We start from the raw sequence: 16,462 nt of genomic DNA, 5'->3' as shown, positions 1-16,462 counted from the left end.
TAGTTGAAGGAAAACCTTTTTACTTAAAAAGCCGGACATACAAAACCATTACAAGTGTTTGCCAGGAGCATATTGTATAAAACTGTTTTTTTGAATTGAGAGTGAACTGCAGTTTTTTTCTCAGGCTGCTGCCATGTCTGCACTCGAGTGTTGATTGTCTGGAGGGCAGAGAAGATCTCAGTCTAATAGGCCCATGCATGTTTTATTAAGAAGAGAATTAGCTGTATCTTCAGTGATTGTAGATGTTACGGCCATTCTCCAGGCTCAGCTTTACTTTACAGTCCAATTTGTATTCAGCTTGACATTTCACTTGTGTCCCCAAAGACGTCTCTCAATGCTGTGCACGTAGCTTTGCAAAAACACACAACCACTTTAAAATATTTAAACATAAGTATTTATTTTTCTTTTTATAAAAAACACAAAAAAACCCATCTTATTTTATCATTTATCATTTTTTCAAGATAATACCACTAAGAGTATTGTAAGGGTGGTGATTTGTGTACGACCATTGATCTTCCTCATTCGACTTTCTCCTGCTCACCTCTGCTCTCACCCTCCTCAACACTCTGCTGATTGGTCAGTGCTGCGTCCCCTGCCTGTTCTGTGTTTGCTTGGCCTCGCTCTCCCTCCCACAGGACAGTGGAGGTGTTCTGGTTGGAACTCAGGCGGGGAGGAGTTTTGTTATCACCTGGACTGAATGACTGAGAAACTCCAGAGCCTCCTCTGGTCAGCCCGAGCCCCCAGCCGTGACGTGATCCCAGTTTACGACGGCCCCCAGAGCCAGAGCGCATGGTTGGAGTCCCGGGAACGGAGATTTCTGGATCTGCTTGTGACAGAGCTCTTCTCATCGGAGAGGGAGATACTGGAGCACTGCGGGGGTCTGAAACAGCAGGTAAGTTCAGGGGTAAAGAAACGGTTTTCATAAATCTTTCTTTGCACTTAGGGACTCTGACAGTGGATGGTGTAGAGATAAATGAAGGGTAATCATTGTGGCAAAGATGACAGATCAGGATTGTGATTAATGAGAGGTTAGTGGTTCAACTCCAGGCTTCCTCTGTTTGCTGAGCAAATCGTTTGAGCTAAACTTTGAACTTCTAAAATGGGCTCCTAACTGCCCGACGGCTCCCTCAACCACAGGCCGGGGATTGTGTGAACTGCTTCATGGGAAAAATGATGAAAACTTGCTGAAGCGAACATTATAAACCTTCATTAAAAACCCTCGTTTAGCATTCATAAATAGTATTCAATCAATCTTTAAAAGCTGAAGTGTTGAGTATATATTCATATACTCATAAACTGTAATCCACCTCCAATTCTTCAAGTAATAGTTTTATCATAATACAATTGCTAACCCATTTATGGAGAGATTTTTTTCACTTTGCATTTATGAAAAAGACTTCATCTTTAATTTCAACTGAATTGTCCCACAGGAAAATAAGTGTAGCAGCAGGTGTAAAATGAAAAGGAGTATGGATTTAAAGAGTAATGTGGGGAAAACAGCACTAACATTTCTGAAAGAGCAACACAAAAAACATTGAACTTATTTAACAAGACAAGATCATCTTTATACAAGAGCAACAGTGCTGAGTGGGTTTTCAATCTGACTGCCGCGTTTCAATAGAGTCAGTGCAAGGTTTGATTGAACTTTAAAATATTGTATTTCAAATGTGAAACATTAAGACATTGGTAAAATTGCATAAATAAGGTGATGGATTTTATATTGAAAAATGCCACCTAATTAACTTAAATGTAAATTATATTACATCTAAAACAAAAAAATAACAACTAGTGAAATGATAAATAAATTCAGACCTAAAGCCTTAGGTTAGTGAGATCTTTTTTAACTCGTGTGCCAGAACCAGGGTCTGTTCAGAGCATGTGGAATAACAGCCACAGCCAAACGACTGACCTGAGAGCAGTGGTTAGGGTCAAGTTAACCTTCCATTAGGCTTAGGTTAAGTTCAGGGTTAAATGTAGGCGTGATGGTTTGAGAAATGTCACCAAACATAGAAGATTGGAAGTAGTGTAGTGTGTGCTAAATGTGTATGTTTGCTCACAATCTGTGTGTAAAACCAGCTTTATGTAATTTATTAAGAGCAATTACCCTGGGATTTGAGTTCATTTTGCTTGTGCATGTTTGCTACATGCATCATATTCTGGATGACACAAATGCTGTGTGGTGGAGGAATGGAGTTTTTCTACTTGGTATACAGGCTCAATAAAACCACCAGCGCCCTTGCTAAGTAACAGACAAGAGCTCGGTTCTCCCAGATGACACACAGCTTAAGAAAGCAGAGTTTTTGATGAAAGAAAACACAAAGGAATGAAAAATTAAATTAAATGGGGACAATAATAGTATCATTAAGAGTGCAAAAAGATCAGAATGCAGGTTGAGGCCTGAATCTTGGCTTTGTAAACGCCTGCACCCCCCACCCCCTTCCTCCCTTATCCATTAAATTCATTCAGCCGTCGCGGTGCATAAAAAGAGAATGAAGCCTCCCAAATTTTTCCCTTTCAACATGTGGTTAGCAGAGAAAACCTGCCTCAATAAGTCTTGGTGCTCTGCAGGGGGAGATCTAAGCAGTATCAATGCTGACCACACTTGGTAGTCATGAGATGATTTGTATGCATGCCTGTAGCCTCGCTTGATGGGATGAGCATGTGAGCATATCTTTGAGAAAACCAGTCGGCTGCTGTTTGTGAGAGGTAGTGTGCTAGTCTGTGTGTATGTGTGGTCTCACCAGGCTGAGGTGTGTGTGTGTCGGATGTAAGTTCAGGGCTGTCCGCCAGGTTTTCCACGCTGCCCGCGGCGGTGAAGAGGGCACGTCCCTCTTTCCCTCCTCCTCCGCGGGGTTTGATTAGCTTCTTCATCCTGTCTGCAATCCAGTTAGATTTCCTACGAGGGCACAGAGTATAGAGACCATTTACAAAGAGGGATGAGGTGGGAGAGTGTGTGTGTGTGTGTGTGCATTTGTGAACACACGAACAAAAGCAAAATGCCCTGATTTGTAAGAGAACAGTAGGAGGATGCCAAGTGTCACAACAGATGATTCTTATTCACACGAATGCATTGTGCATTATGCTGTTTGTTTTCTGATGTGAAAAGTAAAATGAGAACAAAATATTCCTTAAGGTTCCAGCTGTCATTTGTTATGCCAAAGGAACGGCTTTGTACCATGACATCAAAATAATCCATTTAGAAATGTTATAATTAAAGTGTCAGAGCCATGCTAACTTGTGGCAGTGTCGGAGAGAGAAAAGCACTTTTTTGACACAAGAACAATAAAACCATAACAATAGTTAGTTTTCAATTATTATTATTTGTACTTTCCCGCTGTCCAATCAAAACAGGTACATGTCCTCTCATAACTTTGGCTTTAAGGATAATAGAGAGCAAACAAAAGGAAAGAAAACTCTTCTTCTGACAAAGACAATCAGCCATGTAGGAATTTAAAAAATACATCTGATACCATGATGAATTTATATCAAGTAAAAATACAGTTTTCATTAAAAGAGCAAAACATGTATTGCTCTGTAACCTCAAATCCTGCTTTAAAACCCCAATAGCTTCAAGACAAACTCAGTACACAAAGTTCAACTGTGGGCATGCCACAATGTTTCAGGCTCGACCTCACAACAATGGCATGTGACGCTAAGTAAGCTTGAGGGAGCCCGTCTCGAAACAAAACCAAAACGGGAGAGACGGAAAAAAAACATGTTTTCTGTGTCTCTGAAAAAAATCTGGTAGAAAAGCCTCTTCTAAAAAATATTTGGATAAAAAAATCATTGTGTCATCTAAATATTTCTCTGCAGGTCAAAATCGCAGCAGACTGTCGTTTCAAAGAGCTGATTCTGATTCCAACATAATGTTTTAAAAATTGGAAATAATAATAAAATAGAAAACTGAACAACAAAGTACAGCGTTGATTTTTTTGTGTCTGTCTTAGGAGCTCTCTCAGTTCATAAATGCCAGCTGTCATCAGAGCAAAACATTCTGCAGTTGGCTGCTTAAGTGTGTTTGTTGTCTAAACCACATACTATACTACTAGTACGTACTGATTTGGCCAAAAATGCAGTGTGCAATATGCGAACAACTGCGAGATCCGCAGTATGCCAAAAATACCAGGATGTATGGTGCAACGTGCCAGGTCAGAGATCAAAATGCCAGAGCGCACATTATGGGCATGACCCAATAACAAATATGACATGTTCACATATTTATAAGTCTTACCACCTCAGATTTTCCTGCTGTTTAGACTGTACAGTGCATGTGCCACAGCTGGACAAGCAGCTGCAATTACAGGGTCCTTGGCTTGTTCTATTACTGCATATTATTCACAGCTGAGTAAAAGTTAAACCTGAATGTCTGAAAAGTATACTACAACTTTAATAGCATGCCAATCATATTTCAACCCAGGGCATTGTGTATAAATGACAGAATATATGAGCGATTGTAGACCTGTTTTATTTTAATTACCGGTATGTTAATTTCCTCCAGATGGGCTGTTGTTTACATCCGCATTCCAGGACCGGAAACCAGTTTAACCGTGCCAAGCATACTGCAAAATAACCGACGACTGGCAGTCATACTACATACTACTGTTGAACTCAGTATGCAGTGTACAGTATATACTGCATACTGATTTAGATAGTAGTATGTAGTACGCGGTTTCGAAAACGGCCAGTGTTAACTAAACATGAGGTCAACCTTTAAAACTACAAAATTCAAAAGTCCCAAAAAGTCATTTGTTTGAAAGAATTTGATGTTTACTTTTTGTTAAAACAACATTTTGACTTAATCTGGGGTTAGAGTGCTCTTTCTAATATTTATACAAACTTAATGGACTGGACAAAATGTGACTTTTTTTTTCAAATCTGTAATTACAGCATAATGCTATACAATTATGAGCACCGAGTTGAACTCCTCTCTAACACACAAATGGTCATAATTTGTGTTGTGAATAACTCAGACCAGAACCAAAGTTGACTTAAAAAACAAGTTTAAAACTGTTATCTGTCTAAACCATATTACTCCTACTACCATCATTTCTACAGTTTGGTATCCATCTGATGCATTGTGCTGTATTAATATAAAAGCAGGAACATGGTGTCATATTTGAAGGCAAAGGTGTGATTAACTGATAAGGTGGAAATGGAAAGGTGTAACATTTATATACAGTACTTGGCTTTGCTGGCAGAAGGTTGCATGCTGGGCTCGATGACTCTATACTGATCCATAATCTTCTCCACCAACTTCTGCTTCTCCCGACGGAGCTCGCTCAGCTTCTCCCTGAAGGAAAAACATAAGAAGAGACAGAACAGAACAGCTCAGAGTAGTATGAAGAAAAATGAGGTGGAAAGGGTTTGATTTATTTCATAGATCTATTATCCCAGTGAGTAGATTGGAGATGTGATGTAACATCTCTGATAGTGTATAAATAATCCCATTTCTCTAAAGTCACTACTGAGAAATGGATCCCGCTGTGATGTGAGAACTAGATTCTTTTTTAAACCAGCAGATCAGAGAGGAGGCTGTGTGTGGATGGTGTTGGTGTGGTGCTGGGTGACCAGAGGGTTCAGGATTTGAGCTGCAGCGTGGACAAACAAAGACCGTTGAAAAAAAAAAATCTCAGCAAGCCTGTGCTGATTAAAAAATGCTCCGAGGAAAAATACCGAACACGAAGTACTGACAGCATCAGCTGACCGTTGGTCACTGACACACTGCTGTGAGCAGAGAAGATCACAAAGGTTATGAGAGATGAATGAGAGCCAGTATAAAAGCTAGCAGGCTACTGTTTTAGCAATATTAGCGGCTTGGTTTTGGGGACATCTCTGTCTGCTCGTCAGCTATTCTGTCCATTTATGGCAGTTATATGTTACTTTGTAAATAATTCATGTTAACAGCACATGTCTATAGATTGCACTGACAGTTGTCCACTAAAAAATCTCTACAGCTATGAGGTGGATTGTGATGAAATGTTGATGTAGACTTTCATGTCTTTGCCTTTAGCAGCTCAAATCTGTTAAAATAAGTTTAGCACTTGATAAGCACTGTTAAAGGCCACTTTGATTTACTCTATGAGAGCTCATGACCCCTCTTTACACATTGGCTCACAGAATGTTACAACATTTCTTGCAACATTAGTTTGAAAGGGCAAAGTCACTGCATCATTTCCTTAGCATAAACAAAAGTGATTTTTGTAAATCAAATGAGCTACACTGTCTTTTGCACTTTCCATGCGTTTGCTTGGTTCCCTTTCCCAAGACACTGGAGAAATTAAATCTACAATTTCAAAATCAGATCCCCACTGGATGTGCTACTGCTACTCTGTGCTTTGTGGTTCACTACTAAATCCCATGACATACTGTAGGCTTATATGAGGCACATTAATTAAACTGTCATGTTAACCTCATAACCTGAAAAATACAGATATGACCTTCAGTTAAATAAGTTTACTTTGTGGAAACTTTTAATAGCCTGTTTTTCACTGGCTATGAAATAACAACATCCATCCCAGTTCCCCCAGAAACTCTATTTGGACTTGTATCCTGTTGTTAGCTTGGATTACATTCTCATTTTTAATAAACCACACCACAGTTTACTTGGCTGAGGACGGACTCCTGTGTTTTCTGCTCAAATATCCTGAGCTGCAGGAGTAAACACTCCAGTTTAGAAAAACCGCTCTAAAAATGCAGAGTACACCTTCAGTCTTTAACTTCAGACCTTAAGATGATAAAAGCTAATCTAATAAATCAGCAGGAAGAAGAGTGATCTGAGAGTGTGAGAGTTTTCATTCGAAGCTTTTAGAGAGAGTAAAATCTCTTATTTTTAACAGTCCTGTTAAAAAGTTCTCAATGACCTCACCATCAGACGGTTGCACTTTGTGTACTTAATTTTTCCTGAAGCTGTTGCAGGTCAGTTTTAGAGCAGGAGTTGACTTTCCAAATTTTGACAATTTGCTAAAATTCTTAAGAAAATCAAAAAGCTTTAAGTCCCATACACACTTGGTAGAGCTGAGGAGGAGTTCAGGTTATATGAAGTCATTTGACCTGCGCAAATCAACAATAACATTGAATAAAGCTTCTCCCTCAGTGTCGCTAATGTTCTGGTTTTGTAAATTAAATACGGAACAGATTCAGAAAAACCATCCTATACCTTAGGGGGTCTCCAACAGGTAGTTTGGGAGCTGCCTTGCGGGCAGGTGTTCAGTAGTTCGCCTATAGGTTGACCGACTGTGTTAAAATAAATAAAAAATCTGACGACAGTAAATGCACCTCTTCCCACTATTCATATATATTAGATTTATATGAAACAAGTGTAACGTAGTAATGTTTTCTTGGACATTGATGTGAATTTTCAGCAACATAGCTTACTATGTGGCACAATAACAAGTGTAAAAATATTCATGTTTTTTTTCTTTGACCTTGATGTGAATTTAAGATTATTGATAAGCATTGGCTTATTGCAATTTCACACGTGTACAAACAGTAGCTTCATTCAGCTGATGTGTGCTATGTTTATAAATGCAAGCGATTTGATGCAAGTAGCTCTTGGCCACTTTCATTTTTTCAAAGTAGCTCTCAGGTGAAGAAAGGTTGGAGACCCCTGGGACGTATTTTTAATGGTAAATATAAGTCCTTCAATAGTTGAAGTAGAGATCCTGACATTATCCATGCTTAGAAATATATATATATATATATATATATATATATATATATATATATATATATATAGGAATGCTGTATACAGTATATTTCTATATATATAAATATACTGTATACAGCATTCCTCTGATTATCTAGGCATGCAATGCGGCATGCATGTAAGTTTGTAAATGTAGAGTAGATCTCTGTGGGTTTTAACCAGTGGCTGTTAAACATGAATTTGACACAGAGTCCCCCTTGGTTCACAGGTGTATAGGCTGTGGACTTTGCATGTCAGGGTGCTGAACTAAAGTATGTGCTGTGCTAAAAGCAAATGTTGCTAAAAGCTAAAAGCAAATGTTTTCCCTGTTGAATGAAGTGAAAACTGTGTTGACACAAATATCTTTTTTTAAAGAATGAAAGCTTAATCTTAACCTACGGAAATAAATTTGTAGCGTGGGAGCTCATTAGAAGTAAGAGATGAAACCAGCTGTGCATGATCACTGTTATCTCTGGATTCATCTGTTAGCAGTCTGTGAGTCATTAAAAAGGACGACTGCTGAGTGCTGTTGGACTGTGAAATGATGTACTTGCAGTCTCAAACCTTTACATACTCAACTCAGTGCCTTTATATGCTGGACAAGATTACAGCCTGTGGTACAACCAGGTTTATGTCTAAAGGGAGACAAACCAGATGACTGTCCCTGTTGTCACAGTGATGACTGATTGACCATAAAACAGTAAAAAGAGAGTACTAGTAATGTAACCGTGTGTAAAAAAGCTTCTTCAGGCTGAACATGAGGGGAGGAGAAAGCCAGAAACTCTATTTGTTGAGGTAAAACTGTAGGTGAGAATGGTTGCTTCAGAGTTGTCTCATTAAATGACCCAAAGTCAAAATAATCTGAAATTGAGAACCAAGAGTAGATAAACTGTCTGAAGCAGGGCCCTGATTTGGGTTTGTGAGTGTGTATGTGTAAGTGTATGTACTGACTGGGACTCCCTCTGCTGTGAATAGTGCTGGTCCCGACGCTCCAGACTCTGCTCCAGTAAGGCCCGGTTCTCTTTCAGCAGGCTCTGGTTCTGGTCCGCTAAATGTCGGTTTTCCTCCTCCATGTTCCCCTTCAGCTGGTTTAACAGCTAAAATCACAAGATCAAAATATTTGCAATCAATAAAAATAGTTTGGGAAGATAAAAAAAATATACATTTGTATTTACATCTGTAGGTATATCTCACTGCCAAGCCTGTTTAAGTGTGAGCAATCAACTACACAATCCACTAAATATCATGCGTCCCACAACATAGTACTGTATGTGTTTGTACACACATTCACAGCAGAAAATGCAAACGTTGTTTAATATAACCGGACATAGATTTTAAGACTAAAAGGTGAATAACTGCAACCTGCATCCTTGTAAATGACCAGTGACATCAACCTGCTGCTCAAAATCACAGCCTGAGCATTCACAGTTTCCCTGTTTCATGCAGAGTTCACAATCAGGGGGAACACACAAGAAAACAACTACACAGGGAAAAAAGTAAAGGTTGATTAAGTCAAGAAAACTAGAAAAAAAACATCCTTCAAACAAACTTTTTATTTTAAACCCGAAAAATGTTCAACTCTTTTTTTATGCAAGATTAAACAGTAGTAAAACCTTCCAGTGAACATTCTTCCTAATTTTCTAGTTGTGAATCTGTTTCCAATTATTTTCGCCTTTGTAGCCACTGTGCTGTCCAATTTAGACCCATCAGCAGTAGCAGCTGCTGCAACAGGTTAATTGTGAGAGCGTACAGCTCCAAACTGAACTTTGGATCAAACAGAAGCCCGGCCGCTCCTCTACATCTCCACTTCCCCTCTGCAGACAGCCTAATGAGAAGCCCGGGTGTCTGATTCTCTGCATTTAAACTTCTTACCGTGCAGCATTTTCAGGTACTCAGTGAGGTGTCCAGTGTGAAACATGGAAATACTGATGTTAAACATTTTTTTGCATGTAGAAACAGCTGTTCACAGGTAACAAAATTCACCAACTAACACCTCTGTACAGTAGCTCACTGTTTTCTTCTCCTTTGAATAATAATTAATTGTGAACTTCAGATTTATGGTTTCATTGAAGATCATGTGCAGAACTACGTCTTGGCCCGATGCATAAACTTGAAAGTTGACTATCTAAAAAACAATCTGGAACATTAAGTAATGTAGAAATATTTTAAAATGATAATTAATGAATTGAACAGATGCTGGTAGGTGGAATTTGTTTCATTTATACAGAGCCTGACTAGCATTTTCCAGTTTTCAGCCAACATGGCTCAGCTACATGAGAGCTGTAATCATTTCCTAATCCAAGTCAATTTCCCCACATATTAAACTATTAACTTCAACAAATAAACCTTAGTATTGACCTAACTGAACATCACGGACATGGTGATACTAGTAGATACAGACAACTGGCTGGTCCTCTTATATCTTGATTTCTGTGGTTTTATTTGTTTATCTACTGTTTTACGTTTTATGATGATGATCCTGAAGCTGTTTTTGCAACAACAACAACAAAAATGACTCATGACTGTTTTTTGATTAGCTGGAAGCTGCAACATGTAACATCAGCTGATCTACTTTATAAACCCTGAAAGTCAATTTCCTCCTGTTCCGTCCTTAAAACAATTGGAGACGTTCTTGTATGTTTTCAGTATGCAGCGCTTGTTTGATAGCAATCGGAAGAAGATGATGATGATGCTACTTGGTATTCATTTTCTGTTTACACCAATAAATCTTTTTTTTTTTTTTCGGGGGTGTCAGGCTGAAATCAGCCACTGAAATGTCCTCACTCATGATATGAACCAGTGTAAAGTTTAAATAACGTACTCTAACAACTGCAATTAATTCATAATAGATTGTGCTTAACTGCCTACTAATGCTGTGATTTTTGTATTTATAAGGGAGATACATTTGAGTGTCTCCACTTTGAAGCATGTACACCACTAGCTGGCAGCTTGAATACAGAAACCCTTTGTGGTTTTTTTTCAGGTGTATAGAAAAACACTTTGTGTGAGTGTCGGGTGAATACCTGGAACTGGCTAGTGAGGCGGGCGTTGCTGAGGTCCAGACTCTGATTTGTTGCCCTCAGGGCACTGAGTTCCCCCTCGAGCCGTGTTCGTTCCAGCTGGGAGGTGCTAAGCTCCCCCCTGAGCACCGAGCCCTGAGCCAGAAGCTCAGCCTGGGACGCCAACCACTCCTTCTGCTGGGCCTGCAGCCTGTAACACACACACACACACACACACACACACACACACACACACACACACACACACACACACACACACACACACACACACACACAGACCATCGTTGCCTCTGTAATTTGTCTTGTAAAGTGCTGTGTATCATTGTTTGATGAACTGAAGCTCATTTTTATAATATCACATGATGAGTTCTGAAAAAGGCATATAACAATCATCACATAAAGCACAGATATATATTTTTCTATTTTTTGGTATTACATTTTACAATAACAAACTAATCAGAGCCCATGTTAATATCTTAAGATGTCTTGATTTGACCTACCAACACACTAAAATAAGATCATATCATCAGAGATAAAAAATAAATGTTATTCTTGCACCTCCAGATGCTTTTAAAAAAATTTCCTACACACCTGAGGTTTTATTTTTTTCTCAGGAACCAAGCTGTGAACACACCATTGATGTATCTTCACCTTTAAAGTTCAATCACTGAACACTTTCTTATTTACACATCCAGCAGCTACAAAACAACATTACCATTCACTTGTAGTTGTGTTTAATTAGGAGTCCAATATTCCCTCTCTGTTATCTGTTTTTGGTATCTCACCTCTCCTGAGGGAAATGTCTGCTCTTCAGCTACTAAGCACATCACTTTGTTCACCTGCTGTCTGCTGGAGAGCTGGTGCTGTGCAGAGACTTTTTTTACAGCTTTAAAACTAAAAACATCTTTAAGAACTATGAGAGTGAACTGAAACAGTAAAGCTGGGCGAGCTAAAATATGAGCCCAACCTCACGATTAAGCTTGTTAAAGCTGAGATGAACCGCCCAATTTAGGTGATAATTCAGTGATCCGTGATCTCACTCCTTCACAGATCTACAGAAACACTAGATCTAACCACAGCAGGCTCATGTGAGACAATGTCACTGTTAGTCACTGCAGTGAGCCTCTTGCACTTCATTAACAACAAATAGAGTTACAAAGAGCTATCCCAGCTTATGTTTCGCATCTGAGTTGTCCAAGTGTCCAGTATGTGTGCTCCCCCACCCCCCTCTCCGTTCCCTCCCCGGGGAGTAGAGGGGTCCAGTAGGTTGAAATATTATTTAATATTCATGTAATATTATTTTTTTAAGTTCATGTAATATTCTTTTTTTAAGTAATATTCTTCTTTTTTTCACTTAAATGATAAAACGACAGCGAAGTGATTAAAAAAGACCTGCCGAGATACTAAAACTTTGCAGGTAAAGTTTTAGTATAGTAGTAAGTAAAGTAAAGTTTAGTAAAGTTTTAACATACGCATGTAAAATCTTTGACTCATGATTGCCATGAGGTATCAATCTGATGAACCAATCACGCCTCCCTGTCTCCCTGCTCGTTCTCTACCCCTTGCGTGCACTAGCCCACACTCAAAGCGCGTCACTGATGACAGAGTATAAACTGTGAGTCTGTCGTTGGCCTTTGTGAGTTAATACATGTTTTTAACACGTATTATGATAAAGTTTAGTGTTTTTTACTTGGCGCTGAATGAGACGACGTAGTTTCTACACAATGCAAACGATGAGCTGAGCTCCGCTTCCGGAGCAACAGCACTCATGCATTTAAGTGAGGGGCGTGGTTTTTGAGGGCGTAAAGAGGGGGAGGGGGTGGGTGTAGACGGACCACTGAGAATATGCTACTTTCAAAATCATGCTATTTTTTCGAAAATAACAAACCCTGCCTTTAATAAATATGGCTGATACTTCAGTATTGAAATTGCTACCTATAAATATTTGTGATAACCATGGTTTCTTAACGGATTTAGTTAAATTATAAAAAAAAAAAAAAAAACATGTCTAAGAATAATTTTTAGATGCAACTGCATTCGTTTTTCTATTATCTTATTTGAGCACTTTCAGTCATGTGTCTTCTGACAAAAATGTATCAGAGGAAATCCTGACTTCCAGCATGGTAACTGTCACTTCAGACAGTAAGACAGTTATCAGTGAAAAAAAGGAAAAGGGGGAATTGATTTGTTGAGTCCAAAAACCTTGGGATTCCTGAGAAGGGAACCCTGAGGGATCCCATGGTTTTGCCAAAAACATGTTTTTAATGAATTGTGTCTTATATTTCTCTGCTGACATTTTATGCCCCAAATCCTTGAATCAGAATCCAAGAATGCATTCCTTTCATGCATATGTATTCAAACTCTTTCCTGGATTTCTCTCCATACTCAGACAACGTGCAAAAGAAGAGAAGAGCAGAGAAAGTTAATGAGATTTCATGAATGTTTTTTTCTGAAGCTCCGACTTGGGAGTACATTTTTTTTTTTTTACCTCTCACTGTCTTCTTTCAGCCTCTCCAGCTCTCTTTCTCTCTCCTGTCTCCTTTGGGCCTCTGCTTCCATCTCCTCTCTCTCCATCTTTATCTCCTGCTCTCGCTCCTCAAGCTGGATTTTACAGTCCAGGAGCTCCTTGTACCTTCAGATTACATACACAGCATTGATCTCGTGAAAAAAATATCGTTTTTTAAATGTCTGACAAACAAAAAAGTGTTTCTTTGAAGGATTCACGTTGTGTTTGTGGATTTGTTTGTTGGTCCTGGGTAAATTTGTATTTCAAAAACCCTCACAAGGATGGAAAAGTTTAAAATTCTCTTCAGTCACTATGTTATCTTTCCTCATTTATAAAATGGTTGTTGTACCTTGCCTCCAGCTCCCTGTGCTGGCCCTCCAAACTGCGGTTGTTACTCCTCAGCTCTGAGTGTTTGTCCAGCAGCTCCTCCAGCTCCACCTCCTGCCTCTGTTGTAGCACCGTCATCCGCTCATGGTCCCTCCTCAGAGCCTCCATCCTAGCCACTGAATCTTCCCGCTCCCGTGCCCACACCTTGGACTCGGCCTCCAGAGCGGCACAACGGGCCTCACTCTCACTGTAGCGAGCCAGCACTGCTGAATGCTGGGAACTCAGGGAAGCTTGCTCCACCTGTTTGTGTGTTGGTGGTATAAAACACAGGTGGGCTAACAGAAAGCTATCAACTAAAGAAACACACAAATTTAACTAAATGTTTTCACTATTGTACTTACCTGCACTACGCTAGCACTAAAGAGATCTTTAACAGATAGAACTATAAATAAAAACATGTTGCATACGTATTCATTGTGGTCAAGAAGAAAGCACAAACAAGACTCAGAGAGAGATCTTAGTTTTACATGTTTGCATGCGAAGTTTTGTCACTAAACACAAAGTCCAACTGTTGGGAACATCGAAAGTTTATTTGGCGTCTTACTCAGAGTTAGCACTGATGTTGGTGCTAGTAAAGTTAAGAGATCACCAGAAATTTTTTTAATTTATCTTAAGGGAACGTGAATATCTAGACCAAAGTTTGTAGAAATGTGAAACGAAATGACATAACTGCAAAGACCACTTCACTGTCATCCATAGAAATGGGCTTTATTAAAAATAGTTAACCTCCTTAAAATCTAGAGGTCAGGTTACAAAGAAGCTCAATGTCCCTAAATGCTGTATCTTAATTCATTGTAAAGGTCTAATGATCAAATGTGCTTAATGCTAGGTGGGACCAATCATACGAAACATCTCAAGAGGTAAATACTAGGTCAACCTTTTTAATCTAAGTTGAATAAAAACATTTTCCAGTCTTAATAATGATTGTGTGTGTTAGGTCACCTGTAACTCAGTGTTCAGTGTCTGTAGCCTTGTGCAGGAGTCCTGCAGGCTGAGGGAGTGCCGGCGCAGAGCCTCCAGCTGCTCCTTAAGGTGCCCACAAGCCTCCTGGGACTGAGACAACCGGGACAGTAGAGCCTCCTGTGCTGCCACTGCCACTGCGTTCTGAGGGATGTAAACATCATACTGAAATAGCATCTACAGCCACGAACAGGAGCTCCTAAATCAGAGGCAATATTTCCAAAGCAATATTTCCTTTGGCATCTCAAACCATACAAAGTATTCATACTGTTTGCACTTCGACCCAATCTGCAGCTGACCTTTCAAAGCGCTCCCAGTCAGGTAGCAGCTGTATGACATTTGTGTCAATCTATAAATACAGAGATCCAATTCATCCTGTGTGTTGCTTGCAGAATTATAAACGATTATGGCTTAAAATAGATTACACTGATGCACATCTGTGATTTATCCTGACTGCAAGATTTCAGGAAGTGAAAGCTATACACAGGCATTTGTAATTCAATCAGCTAATCTGCACACACATTGGTGACTCTTGATTGTGCAATCTGTTCTCATATATTAAGCAGTTTGCTGATTAGCTATTGTGATGGACAGATTAGAAATGAACAGACACGTTTGTATTTTGCAAAATGACAGAAGGTATCAATTTTGCTGTCAGCTGTACTAAAATATGTGGATTTACTTGGCAATTTTTTTCTCATTCTGGCACAGCAAAGATACTCTTAATGTGTGAGTCATCTGAAGGTCTGAAGTTCAGTTTTGTTGTGGCGAAGGCTCGCAGCTCTTTTTTCTTGCATTTTGGATTCTTCCACATTTCTGTCAGCACTGGTACCTGACTGAATCACACTGCTTCACAGGGGATTTTTACTTTGATAGATTTCCTGCTTCTCAATTCTCCCTGCTGGTGTCAGAAGTAGAGAGGAAACATTTACACTAACTCCAGTGCTGTATCAAAGAATCATTTTAGGGTACATGTTTTTCTGTTGATGCCTACTTCTATTTCTGAGCCACAACATTTCATTTGTAAGTGTCATTTCTTTTTTTTTTCAACGGGAAATGTTATAGTTGTTTTCTCTAGTCTTTTTTTAGGAAGTTTTGGTGATTTGTTATTTTGAAGAATGAGATTATAGATGAAAGATATAGTCCTCTTAACGCCTCAAATGGTTTAATTAAAATAACAGTCTGAGGCCGTAAGAGGTCAAATTATAAAGTATTTTAAATAAGCAAAGATAAGAAAAAAAAGTCTAAAAATGAATATAAGTATATGAAGCAGGATTTTCTTCTCTTGACTTTCCTTTCCGATTAATCCTCCCATGACCCCTCAGATTTATCATGACCCTTTTATGACAGTTTGGACTAAACTACAGAGTGAAAACCTGCTCCACTTCAGACAGCTATGACTTCAAAATTTGTCTAAATTTGTCTAAATAATCTACTACACTTTTACACTTCTATGGGCCACTTTGACTTTTAATCCATAACTGACTATTTTTCAGACTTTTTCTTGTTGTGAGTGTGATTTTTCTGTAGTTAAATGAATCGGATGGGACCAGGAGTTGGACCATTCAGGTCTCAGGGCCTTGCATCATCTTTCCTAATCTAAACCTCTAAATCATGACAGTGTTAATGCATTAGCTTCCCTACTGAAAGAAAAGTCCCGACCTTGGCATTGCTTGAGATGTCCCTTCCTGCTTCATGTAAGAGTTTATTCCTGGTTCTATGTGTGTATGTGTTTGAGAGAGAAACAGTAAAAGCTCCAGTACCAGAGCAGCAGACGAGATAAGGAAGATTAACAGTAGCCGAGGTGACATTATAAAAACTGATGAGCAGAGATAAAGCAGTAGTTCTGGAAATAAAGCGCTGCACTCAGAGACGCACAGGCCTGATAATCATTACCATCCCTAG

General features: G+C 39.1%; 1 protein-coding gene across 1 annotated transcript in view; it reads right to left on the bottom strand.

The window, feature by feature from the left end:
• Positions 1-378: 378 nt before the first annotated feature.
• ccdc88b (coiled-coil domain containing 88B) overlaps positions 379-16,462 on the bottom strand; it is a 41,763-nt gene continuing 25,679 nt past the window's right edge. The window contains exons 20-27 of the mRNA XM_065958826.1: positions 14,540-14,701; positions 13,560-13,837; positions 13,193-13,336; positions 10,708-10,894; positions 8,636-8,781; positions 5,183-5,290; positions 2,742-2,896; positions 379-880 (exon numbers count right to left, since the gene is read on the bottom strand). Coding sequence (XP_065814898.1) covers positions 519-880; positions 2,742-2,896; positions 5,183-5,290; positions 8,636-8,781; positions 10,708-10,894; positions 13,193-13,336; positions 13,560-13,837; positions 14,540-14,701 — 1,542 coding nt within the window. The 3' untranslated portion in view covers positions 379-518. The remainder of the gene's footprint in view (positions 881-2,741; positions 2,897-5,182; positions 5,291-8,635; positions 8,782-10,707; positions 10,895-13,192; positions 13,337-13,559; positions 13,838-14,539; positions 14,702-16,462) is intronic.

The sequence above is a fragment of the Labrus bergylta genome, chromosome 9 (genome assembly GCF_963930695.1).
Source record: "Labrus bergylta chromosome 9, fLabBer1.1, whole genome shotgun sequence".
NCBI lineage: Eukaryota > Metazoa > Chordata > Actinopteri > Labriformes > Labridae > Labrus > Labrus bergylta.
The sequence above is the reverse complement of the archived record's forward strand: the minus strand, read 5'-3'. Positions and strand labels throughout refer to the sequence as shown.